The sequence below is a fragment of the Mixophyes fleayi genome, chromosome 6, assembly GCF_038048845.1.
Source record: "Mixophyes fleayi isolate aMixFle1 chromosome 6, aMixFle1.hap1, whole genome shotgun sequence".
Lineage (NCBI taxonomy): Eukaryota > Metazoa > Chordata > Amphibia > Anura > Limnodynastidae > Mixophyes > Mixophyes fleayi.
In genome coordinates, this window is record NC_134407.1 from 212,339,374 (window position 1) to 212,357,465 (window position 18,092).

General features: G+C 42.4%; 3 protein-coding genes across 5 annotated transcripts in view; 1 reads left to right on the top strand and 2 right to left on the bottom strand.

Annotated features, from left to right (window-relative positions):
* Nucleotides 1–18,092, bottom strand: part of LOC142159811 (uncharacterized) — a 316,766-nt gene that overhangs the window by 276,798 nt on the left and 21,876 nt on the right. The window lies entirely within an intron of this gene.
* LOC142159838 (uncharacterized) overlaps nt 1–18,092 on the top strand; it is a 196,735-nt gene that overhangs the window by 135,020 nt on the left and 43,623 nt on the right. The window lies entirely within an intron of this gene.
* LOC142160615 (uncharacterized) overlaps nt 1–18,092 on the bottom strand; it is a 48,454-nt gene that overhangs the window by 28,890 nt on the left and 1,472 nt on the right. Inside the window, exons 2-9 of the mRNA XM_075215478.1 lie at nt 13,809–13,932; nt 12,186–12,377; nt 11,983–12,106; nt 11,782–11,879; nt 11,520–11,631; nt 10,933–11,033; nt 10,671–10,782; nt 5,430–6,150 (exon numbers count right to left, since the gene is read on the bottom strand). Coding sequence (XP_075071579.1) covers nt 5,430–6,150; nt 10,671–10,782; nt 10,933–11,033; nt 11,520–11,631; nt 11,782–11,879; nt 11,983–12,106; nt 12,186–12,377; nt 13,809–13,932 — 1,584 coding nt within the window. The remainder of the gene's footprint in view (nt 1–5,429; nt 6,151–10,670; nt 10,783–10,932; nt 11,034–11,519; nt 11,632–11,781; nt 11,880–11,982; nt 12,107–12,185; nt 12,378–13,808; nt 13,933–18,092) is intronic.

Genomic DNA, 18,092 nt, shown 5'->3' on the forward strand with positions numbered 1-18,092 from the left:
CTGAAGCGCTGTACAGAGAATTCATTCACATCAGTCCCTGCCCCATTGGAGCTTACAGTCTAAATTCTCTAACATACACACACAGGGAGAGAAAAAGAGAGAGAGAGAGAGACTAGGGTCAATTTCGATAGCAGCCAAATAACCTACTAGTAAATTTTTGGAGTGTGGGAGGAAACCGGAGCACCGGGGGCCGCGCAAACAGGGGAGACCATACAGACTCCACACCAATAAGGCCATGGTCGGGAATTGAACTCATGACCCCAGCTCTGTGAGGCAGAAGTGCTAACCACTTAGCCACCGTGCTGTCCATTCACTATTAACATAAATATGAAAGGCACACAATAGCATACGTTACCAAAAGCACAAGCGCAACAAATGATAATAAAATCAGTAAGGGAGCGGGAAGGTAAAAGCTTGTAATAGGCAGATAGGAAGATGATCGTGAGTGTAGCTGTGAGTTGTTAGCAAAAGTCCAAAAACCGCATTGCATGGCCTCACAACCCGTAACACTCCTGAACCAAGAATTTAAACTACTAACTACTAAAATATTAGCCACCAGATTGCAAACCTTGATGCCAAGCCTTCTTACCACTCATCAGCCGGGTTTAACTCGACTTTACTTTGTGAGGGAAATTGGGGCAGAAATAGCGGCAGTCATAGCCTCATCAAAATACAAGACGTTGAACAGTACGCTACTCAGTTTTAGATCCAGAAAAAGCATTCAGCAAAGTGTCTTTGTCAAAACTACAACGAATCCTTGAATGAGAGTTTGTAATGACTTTTTCCAGCCAAACACAAAACTAATTGTAAATGAGGTAAGAGGGGAATTTATTCCGATGACTAGGGGGACCCGCCAGTGCTGCCTGCTTTTCCTGCTCCCGTTTAATTTAGTCCTAGACCCACTCTTAAAAATCCTGCAGTCATGGGACCTTTTCCATTGGGATATGGAATGCTGAAATAAAAATTACAGCGGAGTTGTATGGATTCCCTATTACTAAATGTAGCCCAGAACGCTATTATAGAAAATAAAACCATATGAAGTGATCTTTGTTTTCACAGTCAACATTGAAATATCCATAGTTCTATTTTCAGGTCATAACAGGCAGCCTGCTTGGGGCAGGTCTCTAGACTTCAAGTGGGCAAAAAACATATTAAGTAGTTTGTATATAAAATACACAAACTAAATATATCCTCAATATTGGAAAAATCCTTGGCAGAATTGAAAAATTGGAATCATCTACTACCATAGCTTGGCATAGCGACTATAATAAAAATGGATAGATTCCCTTAAAATCCTCTACCCGCTACAAGTACTACCAGTTATGATAACAAACAAGGATGAAAAAAAATATAAAAACGCAGCATTCAGACAATTTATTTTGAAAGACAAAAACCCACAAAATAAGTATCAAAATGAAAAAAAAAAAAAAAAAGTGAAAGGGGGAATAAACTTACTCCACTTGACTCTCTGCTTGAAAGTAAAAAAGCTGGCAATGTAATTTCTTGATTTATGTAAAAATCAGATACTTTAGATAAAAAAAACAGGCTTTTCCCTTCATATTACCTTATCACTAAAAATATTTAAGAATGGCCCTTTGCACCAGAATGCATGTATTTCTCCTAGTGGTCTTGCAGATGTAACTTGCCACAAAAAACAATCACATATGGGTGAGTCATTTGAAGAAAAGTACCCTGCAGAGGCTCATATGGATCCGCTAATATGGAGTCCAGAACACATTGTTACAAATTGTCTAATGTATGGCTGAATCCTCCAGACTGCTTGGAAGAAACAAATTATTAACTCTTCCAAAGCTAATCTTGTATCCAGAAGGACACAACACTGAAAGTTGAGCTTTCAAAAAAATCAGAGCCAGGCCCTTATCTAAGTCTTCCTGTAAAAGGTCTAATATTTAGGGAATACTTGGCGCCATTGAGCTATGTTTGCACCAGCAAATCGTTTTTCCAAATGTTATAGTAGATGATTGAAGAATTTTGTTTCCTAGTTTGTATCAGGACTTCAATTACTTGATTCAGGATTCCCTTGTTTCCAAGCAATGTCTGCCAAATCATTCCCCAGTCTATGGCAAACCATGGTCGCCAAGGCCAGAAGGGGAGAATTGCTATCACCTCTACTTCTTCCTTTTTTTTATCTTTCTCAGGATTCTTGAAATTAGAGGGAGGGCAGGTAATATATATCCTGTACGAAAATTTGTCTGTGCTTACATTGCATTACTTCAAAGAAAGTATCCTGCAATGTCTGGAATATCTTGAATAACCCATGACCTTATTAATCCATTTGAGTAAAATATCCACTCTATCCAGAGCTGGATTAAGGCTTCGAAGGGCCCGGGGCACTTAAGACAGGAGGCCCCCTAAGATCCAAAATTAAGGGCATAGTGACACATCCTGCATTACGTCACCTACAGCCCACAGTATGACACTTACAGCTCTCCCAGAGGGCTCGCTAAGATTGTCTGCATAAGAAAAATCATTGCTTCCACAAACTAAAATACTGTACATTAAAACAATCATCAAAACACCACATTAAAATGGGTATTGACACCACACATTAAAACTAGCAATGATACCGCACGCTAAAATTAGCAATGATACCGCAAATTAAAAATACCATTGATAATGCATCATTGGGCGTGGCCAGGCCACCCTCCTACAAAAAAAAAACCTGCATTGTTGTGTACACCATTGAACGGCCACCAAAAATTGGGATTGTCCCACTAGAATCACATTTCACAGACTTTGCTGCTCTCTCCTACCTGTTCTTCTCACTTTCACCGCCTGTGCTGCAGGTTTCTTTAGTTGCGGCTTGTCTGGATCCTGGAATGTTAGGGGCCCTATTTGGGAAAAAAAAATGGGTATTTTTAGAAAATTACAGCCACCCCCAGCGTTAAATCAGTACCACCCATGATTAATAATTAGGCCTTCCTCCGGCCCCAACATTAAAATAATAGTATTTACATTTAATAAATAAACCTATTTCGCTCCCTACAAACAGCCCCAGCAATAAATGAATAGTATTTACATTTCAGAAATATACCTATTTCCCGCAACTGTCACTGCCATTAAATAATTCATAGGCACATTTAATAAAGGGAACTCGTTCTCTCCAAACTCACCCCCACATTCAGTAGCGCCCAAACTGCCCCATCTTAAATGAATTAATTGTCCCCACTATTGTGCCTCTTCCCCCCCTTTTCCTCATGCTGTGCCTCTTCTCCCCTTTTCCCTCATGCTGTGCCTCCCTTCTCCCCCTTTTTCCTCACTGTGCCTCTCTTCTCCCCCTTTTTCCTCACTGTGCCTCTCTTCTCCCCCTTTTTCCTCATGCTGTGCCTCTCTTCTCCCCCTTTTTCCTCACTGTGCCTCTCTTCTCCCCCTTTTCCTCATGCTGTGCCTCTCTTCTCCCCCTTTTTCCTCATGCTGTGCCTCTCTTCTCCCCCTTTTTCCTCATGTTGTGCCTCTCTTCTCCCTTTTCCCTCATGCTGTGCCTCTTTTCTCCCCTTTCCCTCATGCTGTGCCTCTCTTCTCCCCCTTTTTCCTCACTGTGCCTCTCTTCTCCCCCTTTTTCCTCATGCTGTGCCTCTCTTCTCCCCTTTCCCTCATGCTGTGCCTCTCTTCTCCCCTTTCCCTCATGCTGTGCCTCTCTTCTCCCCCTTTTTCCTCACTGTGCCTCTCTTCTCCCCCTTTTTCCTCATGCTGTGCCTCTCTTCTCCCCCTTTTTCCTCACTGTGCCTCTCTTCTCCCCCTTTTTCCTCACTGTGCCTCTCTTCTCCCCCTTTTTCCTCATGCTGTGCCTCTCTTCTCCCCTTTCCTTCATGCTGTGCCTCTCTTCTCCCCTTTCCCTCATGCTGTGCCTCTCTTCTCCCCTTTTCCTCACTGTGCCTCTCTGCGTTATTACCTTTTTTTTTTTTACTTACCTTTCGATTAGCTTCTTACTTCTCTTCTGTCTTCTTGTTTCTTTCTTGGTCCTCTCTGCGCTGCTCCTCACTGAATGACAGGCGTGACCAGATGACGTCACGCCTGTCATTCAGTGTTAACACTGCAGAGAGGAAGGGACGGCGGCGGCGTGATCAGGTGAGTAGTGTATCAATTTATTTTTTTTACTACCCTGCTCCCCCCACCAACGAACAAAGCCCCGAACCCGCCCGCAAACTGCTCCCCCCCCCCCCCCCTCGCCCTAAAAAAAAAATAGTAGTGGTTATGCGTTAAATGACGTGGGATCCTCTTAAATGTCCCCGTTTCTACAGTCTAAAGGGCCAGTTTTTCTCCTCTACCTGATGTATACATAGATGGCCCAAGCAAATCATCCATATCCAATCCCATACACGATTTAAATTTTTTAATAACCTGATGAGCATAAATATCATCCTTAGTAACAAAAGATGTTCAGCTATAATGCTGGAAGATGCTCCCATTTCTCTCCATCCAATAGAGGGATGTAGCGGCCCCAGGGAGTGACATTTTGCATTAAGAAACAACCGAAAGTGGAGCAACCCCAGGGCTTTCTGGATGCACTCCAATGCCGACTCAGCTGAGCAAGACAGTGAAAAAAGACACTGAGGAAGAGGAGTCGTTATATTATATAACCACAGGTGCTTTTTTTCCTGTCTATAATCATCTGAATAGTATGTTAACCTATTGGTTAGCACTGCCAGGGAGTCCGAAGAGGAAAAACTATTTCACATATTAAAGATGGATTAGTTGGTAGCAGCTCTACACAAATAACAGTCAAACACATTTTTATATTGTGGAAAGGCTTTAATGAAACTTCCAAATGAGCTGGTATGAAACTAGGTTGGATGATCTGCCAATTCATATATAAATTCTCCCATTCAGGTTACCCACGAGAGGTCTATGCATCCTCGATATATACCCCCCTTCCTTATGTCCTAATCACACCTACTCATATGCAAATGAACCCCTATCTGTTTTAAGGTTACATAGTTTGGATATTGTCAAATAAAATGTGTTTTATGTAACTACGAACAAGCAGCATTGTTATTAGAAATGAAAACTAAATGTAACTTGTGCTTCACCTCAGCTTGTGAAACATATCCTTTCTTGACTTTCTTATTGTAATCCTTATGGAAAGCATGTTATTTCTATATTTTCAATAACAACAAAAAAACAAAACAAAAAAATAAATAAAAGGAAAGACGGCAAGTCTCCAACAACTTCTCCTACTTATACTTAACACAATGGAATTCTGGGAATAGCTGAATAGCAGAAGGAAAGGACATCCATTGAATGGAAATGGAGTGGAACGGAGTGAATCTTTCTCTCATCTCCAAAAGTGGAAATACTTTAAGAGCTAACTAGTTTCCAATGAAATAAAAGGTATCTAAAATGCATTTATTTTTTTAGAATTAATTTATTCACAGCATTTTTACGAACAAACAGAACATGGAAATGGCTATTCACCTTTGTGAATTCTTTGATGGTTAACAAGACTTGATTTATGTGCAAAATATTTGCCACACTCAGAACATGGAAATGGCTTCTCACCTGTGTGAATTCTCTGATGTTTTACAAGATCTGACTTATGAGCAAAACCTTTCCCACACTCAGAACATGGAAATGGCTTCTCTCCTGTGTGGATTCTCTGATGTTGGACAAGAAGTGATTTATTTATGAAACATTTACCACACTCAGGACATGGAAAGGGTTTTTCACCTGTGTGAAATTTCTGATGTGTAACAAGGTATGATTTCTGTTTAAAACATTTCCCACATTCAGCACATGGAAACGGCTTCTCACCTGTGTGAATTCTATGATGTCTAACAAAATCTGACTTCTGTATAAACCATTTTCCACAATCAGAACATGGAAAGAGCTTCTCACCAGTGTGAATTCTCCGATGTATAATAAGGTCTATAGTGTGGGAAAAACATTTATCACAATCAGAACAGGAAAATATTTCACCAATTCTATAATCTGTACTATGTATTACAATATCTGATTTATCAGGAGAATAGTCCTCATTGTTAGATGGAACAGATAATACTGCACTGTGATGTATATTTCGGACATTGGATTTTTCTCCTGCAGAATTTTCTGTGATGTTGTTATCTTCTATTTCACAATCTGGAGATAAAATTAAATGTCTCTGCAAGGTGTTCTTGTTGCCGTGTCCATCTGGTGGTATTAAAATAAATGTTAGGAAATATGATTTATGTTTCCACTAAAAACTAAACTACTTGAGGCAATATCACACTTTAACGATAGTTGAACATTAAATGTAATTGAGTAGAAAGCTGTGGTGCCATCATATAGCTAAATTCAGGAAAAATCAGTACAAACTACAATGACCACCGAGATTCCCTTATACTGGTATTACTACTGCAGTGAATGCACAGTAGGAATCATGGGTAATGTTGCCAAGGTTATCTTTTCAATATCTAGTTAGTGAATCACTATGGTGAGTCCAGGATTAGATGAGATTGAATCTCCCTGTACCAAGATGTATGAGAAACACCAAACTGTGTGGGTAGACTTTTCAGATGTCTTGGCTGGTAGTACACCATGAAATAATGTGAGACGTAGAGCAGGAGTCTTATAGGGGCAGATAGCGCCTGACTACAAGTCACAATACTAGCGAAGCCTGGAGCTATTTGTCCACATTCACTGATGTACTTAGACAGTAACCATTCCCAAACCATCAGCACTTATCAGGACGCTTAGTAGCCTATTAAAAGCCCAAGTACTATGGATGTTTGAGATATTTTCACACCCAGGCAAATATTCAAATAAAGAATACATATTTTATTTAACCATAAATCGCTCACAAGCTGACCTTCAACTCTTTTAGGAACAAATCAATTTACACAACTGTAACTAACCATAAAAGGGAACAGTATAACATAAATACATATACCAGTGAACCAAACCCTGTGGTATCTCTGTCTGGGAAGGCTCCAGTAGTCTTCAGCGGCTTTACTCTAATTCTATCAGGTCCGGGATTGTGGACACAACAATAGTTAGGATTGACACAGCCAGAGACTGGTGGTGCGGAGTCTAAATTACTACCAGTATTTATCAGAGGCCTATGCGAAGCAGAATGGACTTGGTTGCATGTAGTAACTATCTGGCAGTGAACCGATCTGGCACTTAGTGTGGTGAACTGCACACAACATGTATGTAGCTCTGAAGGCAGACTACCTAAGGTCAGCAGGATACAGGTTAAACAAACAGCAAGCAGAGGAATAGTCACGAAAAGCCAAAGGTCAAAACCAAAATCTGTCAGCGCAGTACAAAAGTCAGGATCCAGGTATCACGAAGTAGGAGCAAGCCGGTTCAATAATCAGGAATCAAGCAGTAAACTGGATAACACACTGAGGTCAGAACAGCAAATCTGGCAGGGAATGACAAGTAGAGCAGGCATATATACTGTTTGGAAGTTCAACTCCCCGCCTCTGAAGTCAAATCACCTGATTGCAACTCAGTAAACTTGCATCAGCTGTACTTGCCCTGCTGTGCAGAGTTGAGAGTTGGATACAGAGTCCTGTATTTAATTACAGGATTCCTTCCAAACTCCTGGCAAGGCGGCGGCTCAACTCCAGTGTCCCACTGTTTTCAGTAGGCACACACTGTCATTGAGTCCAGGTTCGGGTATCAGAGTCCTGGTGTAGACCTGTTCTGCAGCACTTCTGTTCGCAGTCTTTGATCCTGAATAGCCTCTAGCGAGTCCTGGCTCCAAATAACAGGATGATTTCTGAGCACCGCTTTTTATGCTGCCCTTGGTTCTCATGATGCTGGTAACGGGGAGCCAGTGTCCTTCGCTATGGGGATCTCCTTGGGGTGGTTAAGGGCCACTCCTCTACCTCACATCTTAAAGGAGCCTGCTCGACAGGAAGCATGTCTAATGGGTATCCCAATTCTCCACAAAGCAGATGGCGGGTTACAGTCCCTGTGAATGAAAGTGTCTTGGAAATTGGCCTTGAATTCAGCAAGGTCCACCTTCCCCAAGTCTACCCCGGTGTCAGAGTAATAAACAGGAAGGATTGCTCACGACTGGCTGTTACCCAGCTATGCTAGACTCTGGTGCTGGACTCTGAGATCAGTCAGGAAGTGGACATCTGCAAGCAGGACTCTCATGCTTGACTTTTCGTAACCACAGTAACAAAGCTGCTGGCTTTTTTAGTTGCCAGGATTGTCACCTAACACATCAATGGACAGCTAATATAAAAAGTCCGACTTCCACAGATCCTTGGTCATAGCCCAATTCTAGCATAACTCAGGCCATAGGTATATCTTTCTACTGCCCTCCAACCATAAACACATGGGCCATCTTGTGCCCCAGATCACACCAGTGTAATCGATGTCCCTGAATCCCTAAATCAATAAAGTAATAACGGATTAGGCTGGTTCCCGGTGGTCAATAGTCCGAGCCTGTAATATAAAGCAATTTGCTCGTCTGCCAGCCAAGCTGCTTGTTCTGGAGTGGCTAGCTTTAGATCAGTCACTCACACTGCTTTAGGAAGAGCATATATTTAAAATTATTATTATCCTCCTTTATTTACATGGCTCCACGAGATTTCTACAGTGCCATACAAAATACAAACAGTAGACTATACAGAGTACAACAGTACAGAACAAAACCAGTAAAACTAAGATTCCAATAGCTCCAAGCATAGCAAGTACAGCAATGTTGGAGAAGAAATGGTAATGAGACAGAAGGGAAGAGGGCCCTGCTCGTAAGAGCTTACTAACTAAAGGGAGGGCAAACAGCAGCAGGCCTAAGAGGAGTCTGTGGAGGTGATCAGGCGCAAAAGATGCGCAAACAGAGAAGTGGGAGGTGAGGAGATTTAATCCTCCTCAATTTCACGATCCTCCATGCCCTCTAACCACCTCAAAGAAGACATGACAATCGCATGTTATAGCCATACCCCATATGCATGTGGCTAGCACTTTTAGGGCTGTTCTGGAACATATGCTTTAGGGTACACTAAGCCAGGCCAGTAATGCTTGTTTGATCTCTGTGTAAACCCTACAGGCTTGCAAGCGTTGTATGTCTCCAGGGACTTTTAAGATCAGGCTAAGCCCAATTATTGGTGCCATTCAGCTTCCACGATCCTATACACTGCACACAAATTCAAACACCTGTAAATTGATGTCGACGTCTGAGGCATATTCAATGAAGGTTGAAATGTCTTGATATTCTAGACATCGACCATACCCTTTTGGTCGGTCATACACTGACTGCGGTGAGCTGCGGCTGGCATAAAGGGATTGCCTCCATCACACAAGCTCACTCACTCGCTTAAGCATTGGGTTTAGGGCTGCAGATGATCCAACAACAAGACAAATTAGCTGGATTTGGCACTTCATGTAGACCATTTGTTGGACAAAGGCAGCTATGTCAGGGTGCCATATCATCTTCATCAGACATCTCTCCTCTAACTTCATTAGGACGCTTCAGGTCCTAGTTAGCCAACAGCTTAATTAATAGGTGTCTCCAGGCTGGAAATTTATCTAACAGGGCTGGCTCAGCTACTACAGGTACTTTTTCTTTATCTCGCTTGTACATGCCATCCATCTCCCCTTGTACTCTATGGACATGTTTCACAGAGTGAATGTCCCAATACAGGGACACTTACTAGTCCCAGTACCATGGACATGGGTAGTGTTTTCACACCCAGGCAAGTATGTGAATGATGAATATATATTTTATTTAACTATAAATTTTTCACTTGCTGAGCTAAAGCTCTTTTAGAAACATATATTCATCACACTTCACAATTGCAACTACACGTAAAAGGTAAGAGTACATCATTAATAGAAATACCAGAGAGACTTGGGTATCTCCGACAGGGTATGCTTCAGTAGTCCTCAGTTGCTTGACTGCTGGCAAGAAATCAACCCCAATCCAGTATCACCCAGCTTTCATCAGGTACACACTGCCACTAAGTCCATAATGTTAAGGTATCAGGACCACAGTGGTGTTCTGGAGCACTTCTGTTCAGAGTCTTTAATCCTGAACTGTCCAGTGGGAACTGTAGCCTCCAGCCAGCTCTGTCTCCAAGCCACTGGGTGATCACTGGGCATCGCTTTTTATTTTCACCTTGGTTCCCAAAATGTTGGACACTAGGTATTAGGGGGCAGCAAGTCTCCTTTTCTATGGAGACCCTGAACTCCCTCTCTTGCATCCTCACATCATCCGCCTACTGAGCACAACTCCCTTAAGTCTGCAGACAGGAGGAATGAACAATCCCCACATCTCTTACAGAGCATATTTTTGGCTGACAATGTTAAGTGGTAATAGATCCCAACGTTTAAGCCCTTAGAGTAATTTTAGGGTTTGGAGCACCCAATACTTGTGGTTCACTTGAGCACATTGTCCTGGTGCTTAGGAACAGGTACAGTCAGCAAGTGTCAATATGAATGAAAGTGTCCCATAGTAGTTACTGCTCTTTCATGGTATATGTCTTTAAAATATACATAATAGTGCCACATGGCAACATTTAGGAACATGAGGGGGAAGTGCCACTGGGATTCTTCCTGAAAAAAGACAATCCAACCTATATTGATCGTGCGCAGTAGCCCACTCTGGGCAAATACTTGTTCTTATCAGTTTGTACTGACAGATAAGAGATTGTTACAGTGACTTAACAAGGAGAAAATGCAACTCCTTTTTCTATTTAGTATTTATTACTCACCTGTGCTGATATCTGTAGGGATTCCCTCCTCCTTACACTGCTGATCACCTCTCATATACACCTCTTCTTTGCCCTCTATATCTTCTACTTTAATATCAATCAGGCCTTCACCCTAAATAACCACAGGATAATAAAAATAACACATTTCATAATGTCAAGTAAAGTAATAAAGGAAGATTAAACAGCAGAACATCAGTGTACAAGACCCACACAGCTTCTCTACAGATCATTCCAGTATTTGGTGATTCTCAATTCCATCTACCTGATAATCCTGTGGGATACTGTCATTTTCCTCTGTACAATCCTTTTCCTCTGGCCAATAAAGAGGACATCTCTCTGGAGTATTTCCGTTACTGGATTCATCTGTAGGAAACACACACAGGGAGGATCAGGAGTATAATGTCATGTAGCAGTGGTACAGGGAAAATAATGGGTAATCTCACATTGGGGGCTAGATTTACTAAGCTGCGGGTTTGAAAAAGTGGGGATGTTGCCTATAGCAACCAATCAGATTCTAGTTATCATTTATTTTGTACTTTCTACAAAATGACAGCTAGAAGCTGATTGGTTGCTATAGGCAACATCCCCACTTTTTCAAACCCGCAGCTTAGTAAATCTAGCCCCGGGTCTCTTCCCATTTGTCAATGAATGAGTCTCTATGGGAAGTCTGGGGTCTTTGAATAAAGATCAGACTGAAGCCCCGCGCACTGCAGTGTGTATCTCCAGACACCCCTACTGGGCAGATATATTATTAGTTTGTACTCACAGAGGAGGGTGTAGAATAAGAGGTTTTGGTAGTGACTGAACAATGAGAATTAATTACTATTCTTCTTAGTGTTTATTACTCACCAGTGCCAATATCTGTAGATATTTCCTCCTCTTTACACTGCTGATCACCCCTCCCATACGCCTCTTGTTCTTCATCTATAACTTCAACTTTAATGTCAATCAGGTCTTCACTCTAAATAACCCACAAAACAATAAAAATAACAGTTGAAAGTGTCTGAATTAAAGAATCAAGTTTGTAGTTTATAAGATCCACACAACTTCTCTACAGATCATTAAGTGTAGAATCACGTTGGTATCTTATGAGACCCTGAATTCAATCTACCTGATAATCCTGCGGGATATTGTGATTTTCCTCTGTACAGTCCTGTGAATAGATTGGACGGGGATATCTCTCTGGGATAGTTCTGTTACTTGATCCATCTGTAGGAAACACACAGTGAATACATTGTTTATCAGATAATGTGTATCTAGGTGGCCCTCAAAATTCTTCTCTGATTTACAATAAATTAATGCCTTTTCTTACCCCGTGATGTGAGGGGCCGTTGATTCTCCATCATCACGTCCTTGTACAGACCCTTGTGTCCTTCTAAATACTCCCACTCCTCCATGGAGAAATAGACAGTGACATCCTGACACCTTATAGGAACCTGACACACACAATGATACAGTCATCACCCAGACACATCCCCTGGTGTTACTGTATAATGTCCCATTCCCAGCAGTCACCTCTCCAGTCAGTAGCTGAATGATCTTGTTGGTGAGTTCTAGAATCCTCTGGTCATTGTTTCTCTCATGTATCAGTGAGTGAGGTGGAGGCACCGTGATGGGGCTCTGGGTCCTGCTCAGTCTTCCTGACACATGGGGACGGCTGCTGGGTGTCACACACTCTCCAGATGTCTTCTTCACAATTGAGTAATCCTTTATATTGAGACACAAATATAAAGAACATTATAGAGTCCAGTGGTCACATCCTGGACGTTGTGTTCATAATAACTGTATTAATCTATTTAACACGGCTCTACATCTGTGATATTATGTGTCACTCCATGTCACAAAAGATCCTACAAGTTCTTCTTTTATTAAGCCTGTTTATAGTCGGCGTCAGAAGCCAAGCAACAGTGATACATAGTATATTTAACATATCATGAAATATATTTGAGAGAAGATGCATCCAATGTTGAAACATAAAAGACATTAAACTAGATATATAGAAATGTGTCAAACTGAAGAATTTGAATGGGAAAATAGAGGAGGACACAAAATTTTCAATATTTAATTAACGTATTCCATCTGGTAAGTCTTCAAACATTGATGGAGGATTTAAAAACATCTTCCTAGATGTCAGTCAAATCTTCCAATGACTCCCTGATAACAGATTTCCGTTTAGACTCATGGGGTTCCATGTCGCCATTAGGCTGAACCAGAAGTGTGTTATATATAGTTGAAATAAGACCTTTGGAAGAATGATTATGAAGGCAGAGAGGACGATTCACTTACATGCGAGGTCCTGTAGGAACCTTGCGCGATGTGTTCCTGCGCGGAAATACCGCCATTACGGTACAGAAACCTTTGCTCATTTTTGCTTCCATCTCTATGAGGTGCAATCAAACGTGTGTGAAGATTCTTACCTGAAACATCCCACGAGGCTCCTATAGAAGCTCACACCTAATTGAATCCACCCCAGTGTCTTTCTACTGGAGTGAGAGGTCTGCTCAACAAACTGTCTATAACAGAGAGGTACAAATGTTTGATCTGCAATCACTGGTCAAACTGACCCATGGAGTACCCAAGCGTGCTTTGAAAATCAGAAAATGCAGGAAATAAACCAGTTTAAGGAGGTTGTTTAAACAACAAACATTTGCACTAGCCCACAGTGAAGCCATTTGGGAAAAAGAGACCCAGAGAGAAACCTAAATTCCCCTACAATGGAATTAATGGAGACAAAGGTGATACCAGGCTAAATATCTTACAGTAGTTGGTCCAAATGGATAAGGCTGACCGAAATATAATGACAGCAAGCTGGCAAAGGGCTCTATGTCGGAATCAACCAATCAATTGCAAAACGCTACAGAATCTGATGGTGCTATATACATGATAATGATAAAAGCTGGGAGTTTAAACGGGTCTGACCCAGAATTGCTGATTTTATGCCTTGTGCCTGGTATCTGGAACCAGCTGCCATGATCTAACTTTACTGCAATATAAACAGAAAGCCTTCTCCTTAATAATAAGTGACCTTAGGGATGTTTAAAGCTCATTTACAAGACCTCAGATCTCTAGTTGGTCAGGCCCCTGTTTTATAAATAGCGATAAGAGTGAGGTCACTGTGACACAGCCCTAATCCCTCACCTCTCCAGTCAGCAGGTAAATTATCTCCAGGGTGTGATTTAATATCCTCTTTGTCATGTGACTCCTGTCCTTGTCCATCCTGAATTCTCTAAGAGTGAGGTCTGGTCTTAGTACAGGGTGACCTCTGCAAATAGAGATATAGATTAAAACAGTGTCACTACCTATTATTATATCAACTAAATGAGTTTAGCATTTACAACAACATGAGCCAATAGGAATGAGAAGCCTGCTCAAAGCTTGCAAGCTGAAATAAAAGGGATAGAAACAAGTGGGGAGATTACATGTAAATGAATGGAGAGAACACAGATTGTGAATAGAGCATGTAGGTTATATGCTGGTCTGATAAGAGTTTTGATGCAGAGTTTGAATCTTGAAGGCTAGGAGTGTCTGGTGAGATGAGGAATAAAGTTCCAGAGATTAGGTGCAGCAGGAGAGAAATAGGTGATCAGAGAAAAGAATGTGGCCATGTGTAGAATGAAGGTGGTGGTAATCGTTTTCACGATGATTACCACCATTCCAACACCAAGGAGTCCTCCACTTAAAATCCGAATGTGTGAAAAAACGATTTAAATATAAACAGACTTACCTCAATACCCAACGCTGTAGATCTCCGTTCATGGCAGGAGCATGTTATTCCGACTAGTCGGGTGTCCGTCACTAGACTTTCACGTCATTGTGACCTCGATCACTTTGAATTTAAAGTGGCAATGTCGGGTTAAGTGTTTAAACACTTAACCTACGAGGTCCTGACAGGTAAGTCTGCTTATATTTAAATCGTTTTTTCACACTTTTGGATTTTAAGTGGAGTACTCCTCGGTGTCGGAATTTTCCGCACCCTTAAAGCATACCCAACCCGGAGGGGGGATATCCTGAAGAATAGGGAGAACATGTAAGCATGCGTGAGATTGCTGGATTCTGTTGTAAATTAGGCACAGGAATTTGAACTGTATCTTGTGTGACAGTGCCATGCAGAGGCTGACAAAGAAGAATCATGCTTATGGAACAGGGGAAAAGGTGCACGAGGTGAGCTGTAAAATCCATAACAGATTACAGTGGAGTCAGTCTGTTCGATGGTTGACGATGGAGGAGGGTGTTCCAAAAGTCTAGCTGTACTAAAATACACAGTATACAACTAAATACTAGTGCAAGTAAGAGATAGATACAATAGATATATATATATATATTTATAAGCTGAAGACAGTTTTTAGAGTGTGAACGTGAGGAAGGTAAATTAAGCAGAATAAGTATGCACAAGGGACTTTTGGATTTAGCAGGGAGTAAGGTCATAAGCACATCTGTGAAAAGTCATGTGAAATGTTATAATTCATGAGTATCAATGTTACAAGCTTTGAAATTGTAATGACACCATGACTTCGAAGTTCATAAGGACATAGTTACAACCCCGGTACTGAGATAAAAAAACTTACCCCTCGTTATAAAGACATTAAAGTTATCTCTTTATTGCCTCATGTGTTGAAGGGCTGTCATTGATAACCATCTGCTCTATCTACATATATGAGCAAGGCCCTGGAAATCATGGGGCTAGGATTCCTTGTTCACAGAAGAAGCATGAAGGAATATTCTCCTAGTTTATAAGAAAAACCTCATAAAACGCCAAAAAGAAAGAAATGAAGAAAGTGTTCCAAAATCGGAGACCCTTATCGGAGACCCTTATCGGAGACCCTTCACATCAATTAAGGATTTTACACTATGGAATCTTCTCTCTTCTTTTACTGTTACTGTGATGGAGTGGAGGTCTGTTTTATGGGATAAAGATCAGGAATGAAGAGGAAAAACGAATACACATGTCTGATTTGATACGCTAGTTTTCCACTGCCTTCTAGTAAGTGCATACCCATGAGGGGTTAAACAAGAATCGTTTTCATCACGTGGTGTTGTTGTACAATAGAGAACACGGGCTATTAAAGGGTCCCTTTGTGTGTATAGTTGGATGGTATATACAGGCTATACTATGTCAGTTTTATATTTTTTTATATGAATATCCATCTGATGAATATCCACAACGGAGAGTGCTAAAGAAGAAGAATCTTCATGTCCTATTTAGGAACCGCTATCAAGAGAAAGTGACTTTTTATACTTCAGGATCCATCTGGGTATCCTATATGGTACATCCTATAGCGCCAACTTTTATTATTATTGTGGTTATTGTATACATTGATCTATGTTGGCCCGACATTCTATTGTTCCTTTTTTAATAAAGCATGAATCAACCAATCCCCACAATGTATTTCCGCAATGCAAGGCTGCCTAGCTGTCAGTCACTGTCTGTCTAGTAGTTAAAGAAGCTCCTCCCTCCTAACATGAGAACTTGGTGCACAGAAGTGACAGAAAGCATGTCGGACATATGTTATTAGGTATAAACACTCAGTCATTTATTATATGATATCCAGCACACAATAGACCAGCTTGTACCCTCTTCACATAGATTCACCAGTCTCCCTTTATGCCCACATGCCAAACAGATCAGCCGGTACCTCCCCTCCACGTACACCCACAGCAGCCTACGCCCCCCCCCTCCCCTCGCACCCACAGCAGCCTAAGCCCCCCCCTCCCCTCGCACCCACAGCAGCCTAAGCCCCCCCCCTCCCCTCGCACCCACAGCAGCCTACGCCCCCCTCCCCACGCACCTACAGCAGCCTACGCCCCCCCTCCCCTCGCACCTACAGCAGCCTACGCCCCCCCTCCCCTCGCACCTACAGCAGCCTACGCCCCCCCTCCCCTCGCACCTACAGCAGCCTACGCCCCCCCTCCCCTCGCACCTACAGCAGCCTACGCCCCCCTCCTCTCCACACGCACCTACAGCAGCCTACGCCCCCCTCCCCTCCACACACACCTACAGCAGCCTACGCCCCCCTCCCCTCCACACACACCTACAGCAGCCTACGCCCCCCTCCCCTCCACACACACCTACAGCAGCCTACGCCCCCCCCCACACACACCTACATCAGTCTACGCCCCCCTCCCCTCCACACGCACCTACATCAGTCTACGCCCCACCTGCCCTCCACACACACCTACAGAAACCTACGCCCCCTCCCCTCCACACATACGTACAGCAGCCTACGCCCCCCACACACACCTAGAGCAGCCTACGCCCCCCCACACCTACATCAGTCTACGCCCCCCTCCCATCCACACACACCTACAGCAACCAACGCCCCCCTCCCCTCCACACACACCTACAACAGTCTAAGCCCCCCTCCCCTCACACCTACATCAGTCTAAGCCCCCCTCCCCTCACACCTACAGAAGCCTACGCCCTCCCTCCCCTCACACCTACAGAAGCCTACGCCCCCCCATTACACCTACAGAAGCCTACGCCCCCCTCCACACACCTACAGAAGCCTACGCCCTCCGCCCTACACACACCTACAGAAGCCTACGCCCCCCCCCCTCCACACACACCTAGGAAAGCCTACTCCCCCCCACACATACACACCTACATCAGTCTACGCCCCCCCTCTGTGCATGGCAGCCTTGTAAAAATGATACATAAGCGATATTATCTCATCAGTACTCACTCCGCTCAGTTTTGTAATAATAACAGCAACGTTAATAATAGTGATGAAAGTTACGAATTCTTCAAGGAGACACTCAGTACAATAATAATACATCAGAGTTACTCCCTCTTTTATAAGACCGGGATACACTCAGTACTGTAGTAATAATAATAATAATAATAATACAACAGTTACTCCATCTTTCACGAGACACTCAGTACTGTAGTAATAATAATAATACATCAGAGTTACTCCATCTTTCACGAGACACTCAGTACTGTAGTAATAATACATCAGAGCTTTCCCCTCTTTCAGAAGACCATATTTCATGTTCCAACTGCCCTGTTTTAGGTGGGACTGTCCTGTTTATCAGGACACAATGACGATTATAGGACAGTTGGGAGATGTACCCTGCTAAAGGGTGCTCTTTCAATGCCACGTGTACAAACATTGAAGATTGAGTTTTTTTCAGGGAAAGGGAGCAGCCCGGTGCTTCAGATGTGATAGGACCACTTCTCCTTTTTTGGGCCAACCACAATTTGGGAGGTATGCGTGCAATAATAATAATACTACATCATTTTTATAACCTCTACAAGGAGACACTAAGGTGATAATTATCTTTATGTCGGCTACATAAAGACTGCTGAAAAAGTCCGGCAGGACTATGCATAGTTCCCATTCAAGTTTCACACATAACCTGAATGTATGTTACCTTTTATAATATATATATATATATATATATATATATATATATATATATATA